Here is a 16,039-nt window from a genome sequence, read left to right on the forward strand (position 1 = left end):
TAAAAAAGGGGAAGAAAACCTAAAATTTAACTAAACTGAATTCTTAGGAAATGTTCTCTTAAGACTATGAATGCTTGTAAACAGACTTAAAACTTGTGACCTGAAGATAAAAAGGAACTTCTCTTTTTCCAAGTAGAAAGGCTAATTGTATTCATATATTTATGGAATACAAGTATATGCAACAACCACATTTCCAGTAGTGTTCAACATCTCCTTGCAGTCAATGCTGCAAGAAGTTTTGTTCAATTTTGCGCCACCTACTGACAAGAAAAGGGATAGAGAGGCTCCATTTGAACCCACAGCAAACCAGGTATGAAGTTTTCTATAATCAGTAGGTGATGCTTTTTATAACTGAGCAGATAGATTTCCAATAAGCAACTTGATACTTGAATTATTTGATAAGTGCTACCTTACAATTTAACCTGACCACCATTGGGATCCTTATTTTCAGTTTGACCATAAAAGAAATCATCTATTTCAGCTTTCATTTAGTAAAACTGAGGATGTCTACAATAAAAAGGTGAAATTCGCAAAGTTTTATTTCCCAAGTTTATCATCATCATCATCATCATCATCATACATCTGTAAGTTTATGGGAAAACAGGGGCCGTTACATCAACCAATGAAAAATATTGGATTTACAATACAATGTCAAACCTAATGATATTTAAAAACAAACTGAAACATGCACAATACAGAATGCAGCGTAAACATGGTAACTAAAAAAAGAAAATAAAAAAGGTAACTAGAGTGGAAAAACTGCACAGGTTGAATGGACGCAGTTCTATAACCATCAAAATATGGAATCATAAATTAAAACTTCTTTTAAAAATCAAATTCCACAACAGGAATAATCAAGAAGTTCTCCTTCAATAAGGTCGGTCTCTGCGCTCCTGGCGGTGGTCCCTAAAACAGAAAAAAAAGGCAATAAAACCCCTTTACTGGATATTCTTTTAACATCAACAAAACAATCTCAAGCCTAAATTGAACACCTTACCTCATATCCATCTTGCCCCCAGGTGGTCCCATTCCTCTTCCCCCTCTGCCACCCATTCGGTCCATGGGCGGTCCTCCACGCCCGGCTCCGCGGAACCCTCCCCTGTCCATTCCTCCACGTCCTCTGAATCCACCGCGGTCCCCTCCCCAACCTCCACGGAAACCACCAGGTCCACCTGGGCCTCCGACTCCTGCTGGCCCACCACGATCCATACCTCTGCCCCCACGCATTCCAGGTCCGCCTCGGCCTCTCTCACCACCTGGGGGGAAAGGAGGACCACCACCTAAGCCCTCGGGTTTGGGGGCTTTGCACTGGTTACACTCCATCCTCCAAGCAAAGTTTTGGTTACCACAACCCCTGTGAAAAAAATACAAATGTACAGTTACAAAACACAATTATAAACACACACGCACACACGTGCCTGAGGTGGCGGTACATACGGATTAGGACATTCCCAGTCGCCGGCTCTTTGCTGCATGTTGCCTCCTGTTGGTCCACCTCTGCCCATTCCACGTGGACCGCCTCTTGGGCCAAAGCCTCCACGGTCCCCTCCTCGTCCCATCATACCTGAAATTCCAACATTTCAGGTATCACACCATCAGATCCAACACATGCTACAGACGTTAGTGACAAACTGTAATAGTTTACCTCCACGGCCCATCATGCCATCACGCATAGGCATGCCGCCTCTCATTCCACCCATCATGGGCTTTCGGCGCGCCATGGACACCTTAAGTCTTCGTCCTTGAAACTCTTTCCCTGTAATTAAGATAAAACTTTGTCATCTCAGACACTGGGTACACTTTACAAAGTGCTTCTGATTTTTCTTATTACTTTGACATTTAATCTATAAATCATACCATCAAAATGCTCCACAGCTGCTTTGGCACAGACGGGCTCCTCATAGGACAGAGTGGCATCACCTTTAGGCTTTCCTGAGTCTTTGTCTGTGTAGATGTTGATAGCAGGCTGACCCAGTCTACGATTCATCTTTAAAACAAAGCGCGCACAGTTTAGTTTCAGTAACAGTTGTGGTTAAATATAAACCATCTTTATTAATCTCTTAAAAATTGACCTTAAATTTTTCTTTTAAGTTGCCCGTTGAAATGTACTACAAAGACTTGTGGTGACATGAAACTGGAATTTTCTAGGATCAATCTGTTGAGAATATCTGTAAGTAATACCCCTCAAGAAAATCATACATCTCCCCTTCCAGATCATCTTTACATCATGTAATCTACACATTAGCCTCGCAATCAACTGAGAGGGGGAAACAGGAAATCTGGAGGCTAAAGAAAATATGCTAATCACAGTGTGCGCGAGTATGGAGTTTTCCCCAAGAGAAAACATGTTTTAAAAACATGAATGTTGTGAGTTTTAGGCTCGTCTCCTTTGGATTTCTAACCCCAGGATCATGATCTGAAAGTGTACAAAGCCAACGATAGACTTGATTTGTAAAGACAAAGTAAACTGTAATGGTCGAGTGAAGAACTAGGAGGTAAACCAGGGCTAAAAGCTATTATTACCCTTATTGGCCCAACGTGCTTGAAGAATTCAGCCATTTCCTCTATGTTGGCCTTCTCAGTCAACCCAGTGATGTAAATGGTGCTGTTCTCAGAGTCATCTTGCTCTTCTGGACGTCCTACAGGTACAAAATAAATCACAATAGTTTCCATTTCCAATAAAAAGATTTTTAAATAGGAAGACAATAAACAAGACCTTTTTTGCAAATTCCTGACAAAACCACATATGCCTTTGTTCAGTGTCAAAAGTACTATATATATATATATATATACATACATACATACACTATCAGATTCTTAGGTTGAAGACTCTACTTACCCATTTCGCGTTCATCGCCGCCCATGGGTCCTGTAGTCCATTGAGTAAAAAGTAAACAGAGGAAAAAAAAGTCAGTGCATGCAACTAAAATCCAGTAGACAACACCTGATAACTACAGCTCATAAACCACACTCTTATGCATGACTTGTATTGGGAAGTTGAAAAATATGGTACCTTTTGGTACAAAATGTCCACAATTGATAAACTCAATTGAAAAATTGAACACCTCAGAACCCTTGGTATGTATATATAACTCTTTGGAAAAAGCCTTTAAGACCAGAGTGAAATCTTTAAAAAAAAATAAAAGATTCAGCTCAGATTTGCCAGAGCAGCCGCAAACACTTTTCTTATTAACCGATCTAAAAGGTAGTCAAACCATAACCAGTGACTGAATTATATAAAGTACCCCAGAGCAAATGGTCTCAGGCATATAAAAAAAAAATCCAATATTTTGATGTGTTTTTGTAGGAAAAAAAATAGCATACCACAATTTATATCAATGTTGAAAGCATATTTACCCAAAAAGTGTTACAGTTTAGAAAGGGCTAACCAGTGTAATACTCAGTAACTTACCACCAGGCTTACTGAAGCCACCTCTGTCTCCAGCGCTGCTATGGGGGAATAAATGGAGATATGAAGGCGTTTCCCTTTTACAGCCACTTCCATGGCTCGAGCAAAGTGGCTTGATTGGGGGAGTAATAAAAACATTCTATCTATCCCAACAGCAACTTCAATTAACTCCCAGAAATCTAACTATAAATGTACAGTTCATTGACAAAAATTATACTAACTATGTGCCATTCCTTAGCTTGGTACAACATCCAATGACAGTTTGAAACAGTGGATACAATAATCCAAAAATAAAAAAAGAAAGGAACATGTTTATGTTGGCTTTTAAAATGTGATAAATCCTAAAACAAATGTACACAGGTAGAATTATTTCAGATGCATTGATGGAATAATATAAAGTACCATCACCTTAACATTAGGTTACAATTTAATTACTTTTACATTTAAAATATTATAAAATAAAAATACAATGCATCTGAAATTTCACAGGAGTCATTGTCATTACATTCACCATAATAAAGACAATTACATGTTTTTAACACCAAAACAAATACAAAGTCTACCAAAGATATGATAAATTTAAATAAAACAGGTGGCTTTATTGACTTTATATACCCATCATGCTTAGAAAAACAAGACAAAAATAAAAACACCATCCTCAGTTCTTGATAAAAGGGAGACTTCGAATCTTTGTTTAAGCTCCTTCCTGTTGCTTAAGCTGGAGACTCTGTACTGAGTACAGATACTTTTTAGAGAAAAGATGGTTTTAAATGGCTCTCACTGTTACCTGTACGGTATAAATGTGACAAAGCATGTTAAAAAGGCGCTGAAAAGAAATAACATTTGTATTCCAAACATGTCAAAACACAGTAACCCCCACCCCTCACCCCAGAGCACAAACACCTGTGCAAAGCTAAACTGTGATGAAGCCCTACATTAACTCTAAACCCTATTAAAAATGTAAACTATTTTATAGAACTTATAAAAAATTTAAATGCACCTGTGTTTCTGTATATTGTTGTTAACAAAAACCTCCGCTCTCCCGAATAGTTTTAGCACCTTACTAATCCAAACCTGAACACCTGACAGCTTAATCCAACCATTCAGTTTTTTTTATTGAAAATCCATCTAAAGAGAACAAAGTTTATTGAACCAAAACAACCAATATTTTTTAACAGACTTCTTTTCTCAAAGTTGAGAGTTGTAGTTAAAGGTCCAACCAAACCAGCAGGGATGCCTGCCATGACCTTAGTGCTTGTAAAGTTCCACCTAAATCTACCAAACTGTGTAAAATTTGTTTTTAATAGGTAAAACATTTTCATAAGTATGTAAAACAAAGACTGCCTGATATCAGGAAAACATGGTTTTGTGATGATTTGATTGGATTGTGATTATATGAATTAACCCATATTTTCCATACTTTTGATTTTCATCACAATGTCCAACATTCTATGTGGACATTGCAACTTAAGGGGGGGAAACAATATTGAAGTATTTCTGACAGGCCAAAGCTTTTGACATGTGAAACTTGCATCCTTGTACCATTCCTATCACATATTGCACCCAAGATGTCATCTGTGGAACACTGAAACTTCAATGAAAATTGGGTTTGAAATTTTTTTTGCCATTCTGTCAGAAAACCTTTTATAGATTATTATGTCCTGAGTCCATATTGACGAAAACACCAACTTTTAGTGAACATAAAAACTGCACCAATATCCGCTTTACCAGTGTAAACACAAACTATTTTGAAAACGCCAGTGTTGGGGTCTCCCACCACTCCACAGTATTCGATACCAAGCACAGTATACCCTTGAGCCAAATACTGACAACATCGACACCATAAAAAAAAAAATTAAATAGAGACTTTGAACCCCGATCAGGACCAAACAATAAAATTACTGTAATGGTTGAAACCTAGAAACCAATGTAGGTGTTGCAATTAAAAATAGAAAAAGAAACAATATACTAAATACTCCATTTCTAAAATTTGGATTTAAGGTTTATGCCACAATTTAAGTCTGACTGGATTTTTTTAGGTTTTTAATCTCAATTATCTCAAACCAAGAGGTAGTCGAAGGAGAAATGCCTAGTGTCTGACCTGTTAATATAGAAAATGCGCTGTCCATTAGTGCCCCCCTTCATAAAACATTTGTCAAGCCTCTGTGTTCCTTTCTGTACCTGCTCAGTTTAGGGTCTACTGTGTTAAATCATGACATCTTCTTCCACTCCTTTGCAGATTGTCAGATTTACTATGAAGCCAAATACAGATAAACCCTACAAAGAGGTTATTTGAATTTAAAATTATTTGAATCCAACCAAGATTTTTTATTAGGTGATCGGGCTAATTGTTTAAATTAGCCCGATCAAAAATGGAAATTTAAAAATCACTCAAAACCTTCACAATAAATCTTAGTTGACAAAATAAAAACCTTGATTGCTGACCAGATCTGGGAAATTTGTCTCCGCTGGTGACCTCCAAGTCTTTGAGGTTGAAGGTCTTCTTTCTGTCACCCTTATTATTTTCCACAGAATATTGGATTTAAACTGAGACTTTGTTCAAAATGTTAATCACTCCCAGTCAGAAAAAAGAAACATATTGATAAATTGAATAAATACTTTCAACAACCCTGCCAGAGGTGTAAATATTTTGATCTCAAGTCCTGTTCCAGCCAGCTTCAACCTGGACGTCTCAGAACTGGTAACAGCTCTACTCCATCTAGCCATAAATATACATTACACACTGATCTTGCCAACTTTGGTTCTCTGGCTCCACACCTCAAACAGTACATTACCAATCTGGGGGTTATCAAATTGAAGCAACACATTAGGTATGTTTTGCAGAAAAGCATCTTTCTGTCAAGGCAGATAGCAAGACTTAACCCAAGTTCTCTAAAGTCAACACCATGAGAAAACACCTGCTCTCGTCACCATTCGTTTGTGGGTCATGAGATAAGTTGTTCTGGTCCAAAATATAGGCTAAAGCTCAGTGGAGTCTTTTTTTTTTATTATCATGGTTCCCAATATTTGAAACATGTCTTTAGATATTACAGGCATCTTCACTTGTTTTAACAGTTTCCCAGTGGTTTTAGGGACAGTGCAAGTTGGCATTATCCTCGATTATTGTTTTTCCTTTTACCTCTGCAGTCCATTTATACCTGCCATCTGTTTTTAATTGTAGTTTGACTGTTTTATGTGTTACAATCTATAATTTTACAGAACCTCAAGTTCTATATGTGCTTTATCTATAAGCAATTTAAACTTATTTAAGTTTAACCTACTGTTTTTGATAATACTTGAAAACATTTAAGCGTTAGCCCCCGAAAAAATATTAATGAGCTTGTAAAGACAAAAAAATCTCAAAGGCATTACAATGTACCAAGCGGGTATGAATGAGCACAAATGTGCATTTAAGAAGGAACCAAACATACTGCACATAAACGGGATGCTTGACTTAAAATATTTTATGCCAAAGTCCTTAAAAACATGGTCTGATGTTTAAGCAGAAAAACAATGGCTTAACTCATTTTGTGTTTAAAACTTTTCTAATAAAACCCTAACGTAAACATCTTAGAAAAAAGAAGAAACACTGCCTGTAAAAACCATCAACTCTCCAACTTCCCATCTATCCAAAAAAATAGTTCTGACTCAGTCAATTCATGTCTTTAGAAATTAGCTAATTAACCTAAAGTTTAAGCACAGGTTGCTCTTTCAAGTTATTGTGGGAAAAAGGGACATCCAACTTACCTTCAGCCAAAAAGGTCAGAGCTGAGAAAAACTGGAATAAAATGGCAATAAAGTCATTTCAACTGCATACCAATGGCTTTGTGCCTCCACCATCTTCAGAAGGCAAATAATTTTTGCATATTATTTTAGACCTGTTCTCCAACTCAATGCCTCAAAAGCCATCACCCTGCAACTTTTAGGTGAATTGAAGGAATCAAATTCCTGAATTATCTTCTCAGCAACTCATAGGGCTGGTTGGATTATGGAGCTAAAAGTAGCAGGGCAGTTGCTCAAATAATAAAATAGGAGATCTCTGGAGAATAATGCAGTTGTTTCCCCACAGAATGTCTCAGCTCTGCCCAACATGGCAACAGCACCTATGATCAAAATAAAAATGAGATCACGCAATAAGGAAACACACTTACCCCATTCCACGACCCATTCCTCGCCCACGATGCATCATTCCACCTCGTTCAAAGCCATCCCTTCCCTGGCCCCTGCTGTCTCCTCCTCCAGGGTACCTTCCAGGTTCAGACCCTGGATAGCCAGAACCTCCACCTTGGCCATCCTGTCTGTAGTTGTCTATAAATATGCAACACAGCTTTATTAGTACAAATAGCCCACATATATTTACAGCCATATTAAAGTGCTCCATTCACAATCCATCTTAGCGACAAAAAGCCAAACTTACTGTAAGGGCCAGACTGGTTATAACTGGGTGGTCCACCTTGTTGGTTGTATTGATTGGCTGCTGGTTGCCCGTAGGAACCAGCACCCTGAGGAGGGTAAGCAGGAGGAGCTTGTTGCTGCGGTGGGGTCTGCTGTTGGTAGCCCTGCTGTTGGCTGTATCCAGCCTGCTGACCCTGGTACCCAGGCTGTTGCTGTCCATAAGATGTTGGTTGGGAGTAGGAGCTTTGGTTGTAACTAGCCGGTTGGCTGTTAGCACTGCAACTACAAAAAGTCAGTAAACAAAGAACTACAAAAAAAAACCCCTGAAACTTTCATTTAAAATGATAACCCTGTTTTCATTTTAACCCTGTTAAAATGAAAACAGGTAAAGGTAAAAGATACATAAAACTTTTACCTCTGTGGTGCAGAAGGTGCAGCCTGTTGACCATACCCAGGGTAGGCAGATTGGGCAGTGTACCCTGGCTGAGACCCATAAGACTGGGAGGCAGCTGGAGCAGCTGCAGTAGCAGGAGTCCCATCATAACCACTGGCTCCATAACCCTGGGCTGACTGTGAATAGCCATGAGCAGTAGACTGGGTAGGAGGATAACCAGCTGCAAGAAAGGAAGTGCTATTATAATACTTGCCCTAGAATGATAATGTTAAATATGCAGCCCTGGTAAGTTGTCTTTTTATTCTTTTCGTTTCCAGTATCATTACCTGCAAATTATCTATTGAATGATGCAATAAACATTTTTAGGCACCCTTTTCTACATTATTTTAAAGCTAGACCCTAACAGACTACAATGAAAAATATATATTACAAAAAACTGACTTGCTGGTTGCTGGCCATATGATGACCCATATTGTTGTTGCTGTTGAGGATATCCTCCAGCTGCTGGGGTTGTCTGGGTATAACTGCTATCAGCAGCAGCTGCGGCAGGCTGAGTGTATGATCCATAATTCTGCTGGCTATAGCCTTGCTAAAAACAAAACAAACAAACAAATCAAAAGAATCAAAACTTCATGGGGAAGTTATTGTTTATTTTTTTTAAATAATGACACAATCCATTAATCATCACCATATGGCAAGCTCAATCTACAATAGACAACTATTCTATTTATATTTTTTAACCTTACCTGTGCTGACTGGCCATAATTCTGTGATGGCTGCGCAGCATAGGAGGCATACCTGTGAGGAAACAAACAAAAAAATATATATTATCCAAGTTAGAGACCATACAAAGTCATCTAAACAAGATTTCTCCAAATGCAAGCAGCACACCAATGCTTTCTCTACTAGCACAGTTGCATACCCATGATTAAAAAAAGTATTGCATAGGTTCATTTATTTTAAATAATGAAATTAGTATTCTGAAGTTGCACTACATTCAAACAGAGTAATAATAAATTACAACAAACGCATAGGCACAAAAATATGTACAAGCAAGAAAAAAAAAGGCTTCGATTAGTAAATACACAGGTTTTTTCAGTCTGGTGTACCATTCCTCAGTCCCAATTGCCATTATTTATTTTGAACTAAAGTCATAAAAACACAATCAAATAATAGTGTAAATATTGGATTAACTTAAATATCTTACCCCTGCTGAGCACCACTCTGGTTGTAGGAGCTGTAATCTGTAAGCAGAAAAGAGATTATTAAAAACCGTTTGACTTTCTAATAAAACAGTTTGCGCGCGCGAGCCACACAGTCCCGTTGTTAGGCCTACGCTGAAAAACTAACGAGCAAGCAAATGAAACCCCACACGACGGCTCCAGCTACCAAATGCAGACTGGGTGCACTATCAAAAAGTTTTAGAATACCAGCTCTTAAAAAATAATAGCTAAGTTTAAACGCCGTTGTATTAAATAAAAGGCCGACTCGTTAACTACAATAGCTCGAGGAGCTAAAACTAGGCCATGCACGCTGCGTAGGCAACGGTCATTGTAAAACAACACTCAATTAAAATCTATGTAAACGCGTTAGTCTCACCAAAACACGTTCTCGTACGATAACTTGATCTACAGAACTACTTCACTTAACAATTGGAAAATGAATGTAAAAGATGTTGCGATTTATTTTTTTTTTAACTCACCGGGAGCAGACGCCATTTTAGTAAGTCTGAGCAAGCCGACGAGATGCTGCTAAATGCAAGAAGAGGTTCCACACCGCGCTAAAGAACCACGAAGTCTCGCGATATTATTGTCCTTGCAATGACGACAAAGGCAACGTCGTTGTGAATGTAGCCTTTAGTCATGAAAAAAGTACGCTTTGGAATCGAGTCGTTTATTTATTTATTTATTTATTTATTTATTTATTTATTTATTTATTTATTTATATATATATGTGATACTGATACTTTTGGCCACAATGCTGAAAATGTTTATTACCAATGTTTTACTCTGCATGTATTGTTGTTTATTCAAACCACTCAAACTAGAAACTTGTCCTGCTTGAGTAATACAATCCTTGAACCTTTTCCATCAAACTAGATTCAGTGTTTAACTAGTTCTAGAGTTTGGTAATAATCAGCTCCTTGTATCCTCTCTGGTCCCATAGTTTGAATTACCAGTGCTAACCCAGCATTTGTTCACTGCTGGGCCAGAAAAAAAAGAGGACAACCAATTTGAACATACAGATAAATCTACTACAGAAATCAAGGGATTTCAAACTCCTCAAAGGTTGCTGTCCTGCAACTTTCAGATGTGTCCCTTGTCCAACACTCCAGAATCAAATCAGTTGATGTTGACATTAAAATTCATACCTGTCTTTGTTATGTTTTAGTTTCAATGAAAACAATTTTCTCTGTTGCAGAATTCAATTAAGAATCTGCAGCAAGACTTGAAGTCTTTTTAGATTGCTGTTGGGAAAAAGGAAACCATGCATCTTTTTCCAACCACTGTTGTACACCACTTTGTGGCTGTCGATCATAGAGAATGTCAAATAATGATGTTGAAGTGTAGTTGTAGAGGAACAAAATCTGAAGAGCTTCAATTGGTGAAATACATTTTCAAAACACTGCACCTAACAATGATGCAGAAACTAATCCTCAAGTTATATTTTAAATTTACAATGTTGTGTAGCAAACAACTCAAATAAGAAAATCTGATACAAAAAATGTCACTACTTTCATTAATTATTGGCAGCGGTGGGAAGAGTAGCACTCCCTCAATAAATATTTACTCATGTAAAGAAGAAAAAGTATTAAGAAATTACTCAAGCACAAGTAAAAAAGTGTCTGCTGAAAAGAATACACAGGTACTGAGAATCTGATCAGAAGACAGATGACAATACAGTGTTGGCTGCTAATTCTGATATTTTAAAGACTGAGGTGAAAAAATACTTACAAATAAATATCTTCATTCCAAAATGCAAAAATTCTGCCAGAAAAGAATTTTCCAAATAATATTTTTCCAACATAAAACTTACAACATGTATACATGTTAGAAAAATGCGAAGAACTTCCAGTGATAATATTTGCTACTATCCACCTCTAATTGTAAGTACAGGAAGCACGCATCCAGGATGACCTGTAGGTGGCGGTAACACGTTGTAAATTATAAACATAAAGAAGAAGAAGAATGTTTGCGGAAGTTTGCATCCTTTCGAATTCCTTACACCCCGAAGCTAAAATCGTTTTTACTTGCGTTACTTTTATTATATAAAGTGGCGTAATAAATGTAAACTATAGTTAATTATCTACCATTCTGTTGAGTCAAAACCCACAACAAATCCTAATAATCGCTATCAGTTTTATTTAGCAGTGAATTACCTGTATAGGCTTTAGCTCTCAGTCTTCTATTGTAGCACGAAAAATAATATGGTTATGCATATTTAAAATTTCATCGGATATAATTATCCTATGATGAACCTCATCAAATATTTGTTTGCCTGGTTTAATGTCGTGAAAGCCAGTGGAGAAGGTGCATCTGATGTGAAATGATGCTGAGCCGTGTCCTGTCAGTGAGGTCCTTGTTTGGGTCGGAACGTCCTGGATTCTGCCTGGTAACTTTTGCTCTGATAGCATTTATGCTGCTTATGTATGCTGGGGGCATCCAGGCAAGTCTGAGCGTGGGCCCAGGAGGATACTTCCCAAGGTTCATAGGTAACCCTGCTGTTACATCTAATGAACATCTTCAAAACACCACTTCAGATTTACGCAAAGCAAGCATGTGGATTATTTTTTGTTTCCTCCTCAGATGTGTTTCTGTATGCTCTCAGTCATGATGACTCGCCCTCGTTGCTGATCAGCGTGGTCCTGCTGCTGCTGCTGGGATCATGTCAGGAGCGTCGCTGGGGGTCAGTGGCCTTCCTGCTCCTGTCCATCCTCACAATCACCATGCTGGCATTCATTTACACCCTGGTGCTGTTTGTGGTTGGAGGGGACGCGAGTCGGATCTGTGGCTTCTCTGCCATCCAGCTCGCTCTATTTACGGCTCAGTGTCGACAGGCCACACAGAGGAGGCTGCTGAGGTGTTTGCCAGTCTGGTTCCTGCCGTGGCTTTTTCTGATCAGTGGTTTGCTGCTTCTACCAGGAACACCAGCGCTGCTTCACCTCTGTGCAATATGCATCGGACACAACTGTATCCTTTCCTGTGTATGTAATCTGCAGATGCTTGTCAGGACTGGTACATCCTATAAACCAAAAGTTTTAGTTTGTATGTTTTTTTTAATTTTCTGTCTCATGTGATTTCTTTGTGATTTAGATATATTCCTTTGTGTCACTTGTTTCTTGTTGCGGCCATTCTTTATTTTGGGCAGTCAGCATATCTTTGTGGAGTTTTAGGTCTCAGTGTTTTTTACATCTGTATGCTTGGCTTTTCTGTGTCTTTATCTTTGGATGTTGTGTACTTCTTTGGGGATGCAGATTGTGTTTTTAAGATAAGGTCCAGGCCCTGGACCCAAGACACTCTATGTATAATAGTTATGTGGTTTATTTAGGCTGAATGTTCCCCCCACTAAATCTGTAATGAAATCTTTCAAACTTTGGTAACTGTCAAGTTATCCCCTATCTCCTTAATTTAACATGCAGATCATCAGCCTTTCATTGGGGCGCTACAGGAACTGGAGGAGACCAACATTTTTTCTTTCATTCCTAATTGGATGTATGTTCCTACTTCGGCCAGGGTCAGATTGCCAACATTTACCACCTCACATAGGTATTATAAGTCAATTACATTAAACGTCTGACTATCCCTTTTAAATATATTCTTGATCATTTTCATATTTTGTTGCAGCACAGCCACACAAAATGTTGAAAACGGTATTATTTTCCTGCTGCTTTAACACTACTCAGTACTTTGTGTAAAGTAATGGTCATAATGTGAGTAAATGTAAAAATATAATAATTTACCCAAAAGCAAATTTCACAATTTGTCAATTGCTTAGATCGCTTCCCCAGTTCATGGCCGTGGATCACGCAGCTCCTCCACCAGTGAGGGACCCCACAGCTTACAACCTCCACCCTTGGATGGAGCCTCCATCACCTGCTTGGGTGATGGAGGTGCAGGCTGCTGCTGTGTCTGAGGCAGAAGTGCTGGAGGAGCAGATGCTCCGAGCCGGGATAATGGCCTCCTTACAGGACACTCCTGACACAAAAGTAGAGGTCCCAAAGTCATCAGTTTCATCTCTGCGGTTAGTGGAGTTTATGGCGTGTATTTTATAAATAATTGGTTTTTCACTTAATACGTTTTTAATCCTAAAGTCTGTATTTACATGCAGATGTCTGTTTTTGTTTCCTGCCAGGCTTCAGCAGCTGGAGAAGATGGGCTTCCCCACAGAGAAAGCTGTGGTGGCATTAGCAGCAAGCAAGCAGCTAGATGGCGCCATCTCGCTACTTATTGAAGACAGCATTGGAGAACAAGCTGTGGTGGTAACTAAGGGAAAGAGCCATCCACCACAGCAGAGCCCCTAAACAAGTTGACACTACTGGTTACGTTTGCACTTTTGAATCAAACTGGACACACATCATGCTTGGGTTTTGCTGAGCTTCTGTATTTTCCCTGTGGGCTACATGAAGAACCTTTAATATCTAAACTATCTGGAAAATGTGGACAAAAAGCCGAAATGTTCCCAAATAAAAGTTTTTTTTATTTCCAAATCTGCACATCAGAGACAGTGGCTGTCAGTTTATTTTTTTCAGTTGTAAAAGTGTTTAATGAATACTTTTGTACCACCAATTCAAAACGGTGACACGTTAAAATAATAAAAACATTTTATTACACTTATCATCTGAGCAGGATTATCTTAACACAGTACATTTGCAAGAAAAGAAAAAAAAAATCAAAATACAAAATGGTTACATAACAGCTTACAACATAAACTACAATTTTAAATAGTTTCACAATAACTTTGATATAAGATGAAAAAGTGTTTTCATCAGAGCAGTTTAAGCAGTCATAGAACACAACAGTGGTAAAATATGTTCAAGTTCAAATAACAGTTTCCTCTGTGAGTGTGTTTGGGATCTCAGTCAGCAGAGCCGTTTTAATTTCAGCACATTCAGTTTTCGGACTGCAGCACCATCTAACACAGATGCCTATGTTTGTGCAGATTTTATGTCAAAAACATTGATTAGTCACTTACACAAAGAAAAGACACCAGAAAACTTCTAATCACCATTTAAAAACACATCAAATAGAGATGACTTCATCTTTTTAGTGCACTACATAACACTGAGTTAAACAATAAGATGAAAATATAGGAATACTAGCGGAAGGAGGATGTAATTTTGTAATACAGACTGTACAAGCTCAGAGTATTTAAATAACAGACTCTCTTCAGATTGCAGACAAACTATGAAAGCAGCAAAACCTCACACTGATTTCTACTTCTCATTTCTCTAAATGAACCCTTACTGTTTAGAACTGTTTTGCCGTCACGACCACCAAGAATGAAAATCTTCCTTTTTCTTTCAACATGGTTACAGTTGTTTTATTTTTTTTTAGCATTCAGATGGAGAGGGAAATCAAAGCAGTTTTCAGGTAGCAAATGAATCAGGGTGTCATGGAGTTATCAGTTGAGTTTCCCTGAGGTGTTCCCCATTCCTAACTATTTAATAAAAGCCCAGACTGGGCACCAGATAGGGTCTGAATGTGCTGAATGCCGGTGAGAGATCTGTTGGAGGGGAAGGCCCAGTCTGTGATCCTCAGGGTCAGTGTCGAGGATAGGGGTGCTACTTTCCTCGGACTTTGGTGTCGGTGAACAGAGGAGAAGCAAGTCGATGTGGAGACGCACCTGCTCGCTTATCTCTGTAGAAACTAGGGGAGGATGTGCCGAACGGTCCGTCCCCAGACCCTAGATCAGGCTCTGTTGAAGAAAGACAGCGGTTGGAAAGGGGCCTCCCTGTCCATCAACATGTGTGGCCATGCGGACTCTTTAGTCCACTGATGTTGAAAAAGTAAAATTAAGACTTTTCTTAATTTTAGCATTACACATATCTGTAGAACTTCATCTGCGTTTGGACTTTTTTTTGTTGTTTTTTTTAATCAAGTTGTGTTATAAAAATATTAGTTTAATCCAACCAAGTTATTAGAGGACATTTTCCCTTTGATCATTGTCCCCTTTGTTTAATCTATCTGTAAAAACATTAATGTCCTACAGGTTATTAAGGCTGTTGTAATCAAACCTTTACTTAAGAAACCTTTTCTTGATTAAGATGCCTGAATGAATTGAATGTTGTTCCTTTTTCAGCTGTAATTCTTGAGAAAATTGTTGCTGGTCAAGTGTTAAAGGATTTTTCACATTAAGGATCTGTTTGAAGAGTCTCAATTAGTCACTCTATAAGCTTAGGCTCCTACTACTTTCCCTTTACTAATTTCAATTAATTCAATATTTGCAAAAAATGACTCCCTTTAACTTTATGTTCTCTCATCAAGTTTTCTCTCTATAGGAGGAAGCCTGGCATTTCTGTTTCCTCCATCTTCTTTTTTCATATAAGATACTTTCCCATTTCATTCTTTTATGTTTCCTAGACAGAGACACCGAAGAACTGCCACTACTTAAATTTGCTCTGTTTTTCGTCACAAGGATTGTACTACTGGCCTAAGACTTTATCTATGTCTACGCCTAAATGAACTATCACTGCCATTAACTCTTAGTTCATTCTTAATATTACAATATTATATATATAATATTAAATTACAGCAGTTAGATATTGAAAAAATAAAACAAAACAAAAAAATAATAATAATTATTCCTGTTACAAAGCAGTTATTCCTTTCCACTGTCACCAT

At 38.1% G+C, this 16,039-nt stretch overlaps 3 protein-coding genes across 8 annotated transcripts in view; 1 reads left to right on the forward strand and 2 right to left on the reverse strand.

Moving 5' to 3' along the window:
• Positions 1–521: 521 nt before the first annotated feature.
• On the reverse strand, positions 522–9,992 carry ewsr1b (EWS RNA-binding protein 1b). 3 transcript variants are annotated; one of them, XM_032578031.1, is made up of 15 exons: positions 9,901–9,992; positions 9,406–9,442; positions 8,945–8,996; positions 8,640–8,787; positions 8,220–8,418; positions 7,827–8,080; positions 7,561–7,717; positions 3,413–3,450; positions 2,840–2,869; positions 2,524–2,639; positions 1,858–1,987; positions 1,646–1,756; positions 1,438–1,564; positions 998–1,354; positions 522–906 (listed from the first exon to the last, which is right to left on the reverse strand). In XM_032578031.1, the coding sequence occupies exons 1-15, from the start codon at positions 9,914–9,916 to the stop codon at positions 870–872; spliced, it is 1,809 nt and encodes a 602-aa protein (XP_032433922.1). In that variant the 5' UTR covers positions 9,917–9,992; the 3' UTR covers positions 522–869. The 3 variants fall into 3 exon arrangements, with proteins under 3 accessions (XP_032433922.1, XP_032433921.1, XP_032433920.1); XM_032578030.1 differs by having other exon boundaries at positions 3,413–3,447; positions 7,827–8,086; XM_032578029.1 differs by having other exon boundaries at positions 7,827–8,086.
• Positions 9,993–11,379: 1,387 nt separating this feature from the next.
• On the forward strand, positions 11,380–13,911 carry rhbdd3 (rhomboid domain containing 3). Its single transcript, XM_032578715.1, has 5 exons — positions 11,380–11,910; positions 12,005–12,388; positions 12,838–12,964; positions 13,194–13,439; positions 13,551–13,911. The coding sequence occupies exons 1-5, from the start codon at positions 11,745–11,747 to the stop codon at positions 13,717–13,719; spliced, it is 1,092 nt and encodes a 363-aa protein (XP_032434606.1). The 5' UTR covers positions 11,380–11,744; the 3' UTR covers positions 13,720–13,911.
• Positions 13,878–16,039, reverse strand: part of emid1 (EMI domain containing 1) — a 64,748-nt gene continuing 62,586 nt past the window's right edge. For 3 of the 4 annotated variants that reach the window (XM_032578713.1, XM_032578714.1, XM_032578712.1), the window contains one exon: positions 13,878–15,113. In XM_032578713.1, coding sequence (XP_032434604.1) covers positions 14,980–15,113 — 134 coding nt within the window. In that variant the 3' untranslated portion in view covers positions 13,878–14,979. The remainder of the gene's footprint in view (positions 15,114–16,039) is intronic. The other variant, XR_004341213.1, reaches the window with a different exon arrangement.

The sequence above is a fragment of the Xiphophorus hellerii genome, chromosome 12 (assembly GCF_003331165.1).
Source record: "Xiphophorus hellerii strain 12219 chromosome 12, Xiphophorus_hellerii-4.1, whole genome shotgun sequence".
NCBI lineage: Eukaryota > Metazoa > Chordata > Actinopteri > Cyprinodontiformes > Poeciliidae > Xiphophorus > Xiphophorus hellerii.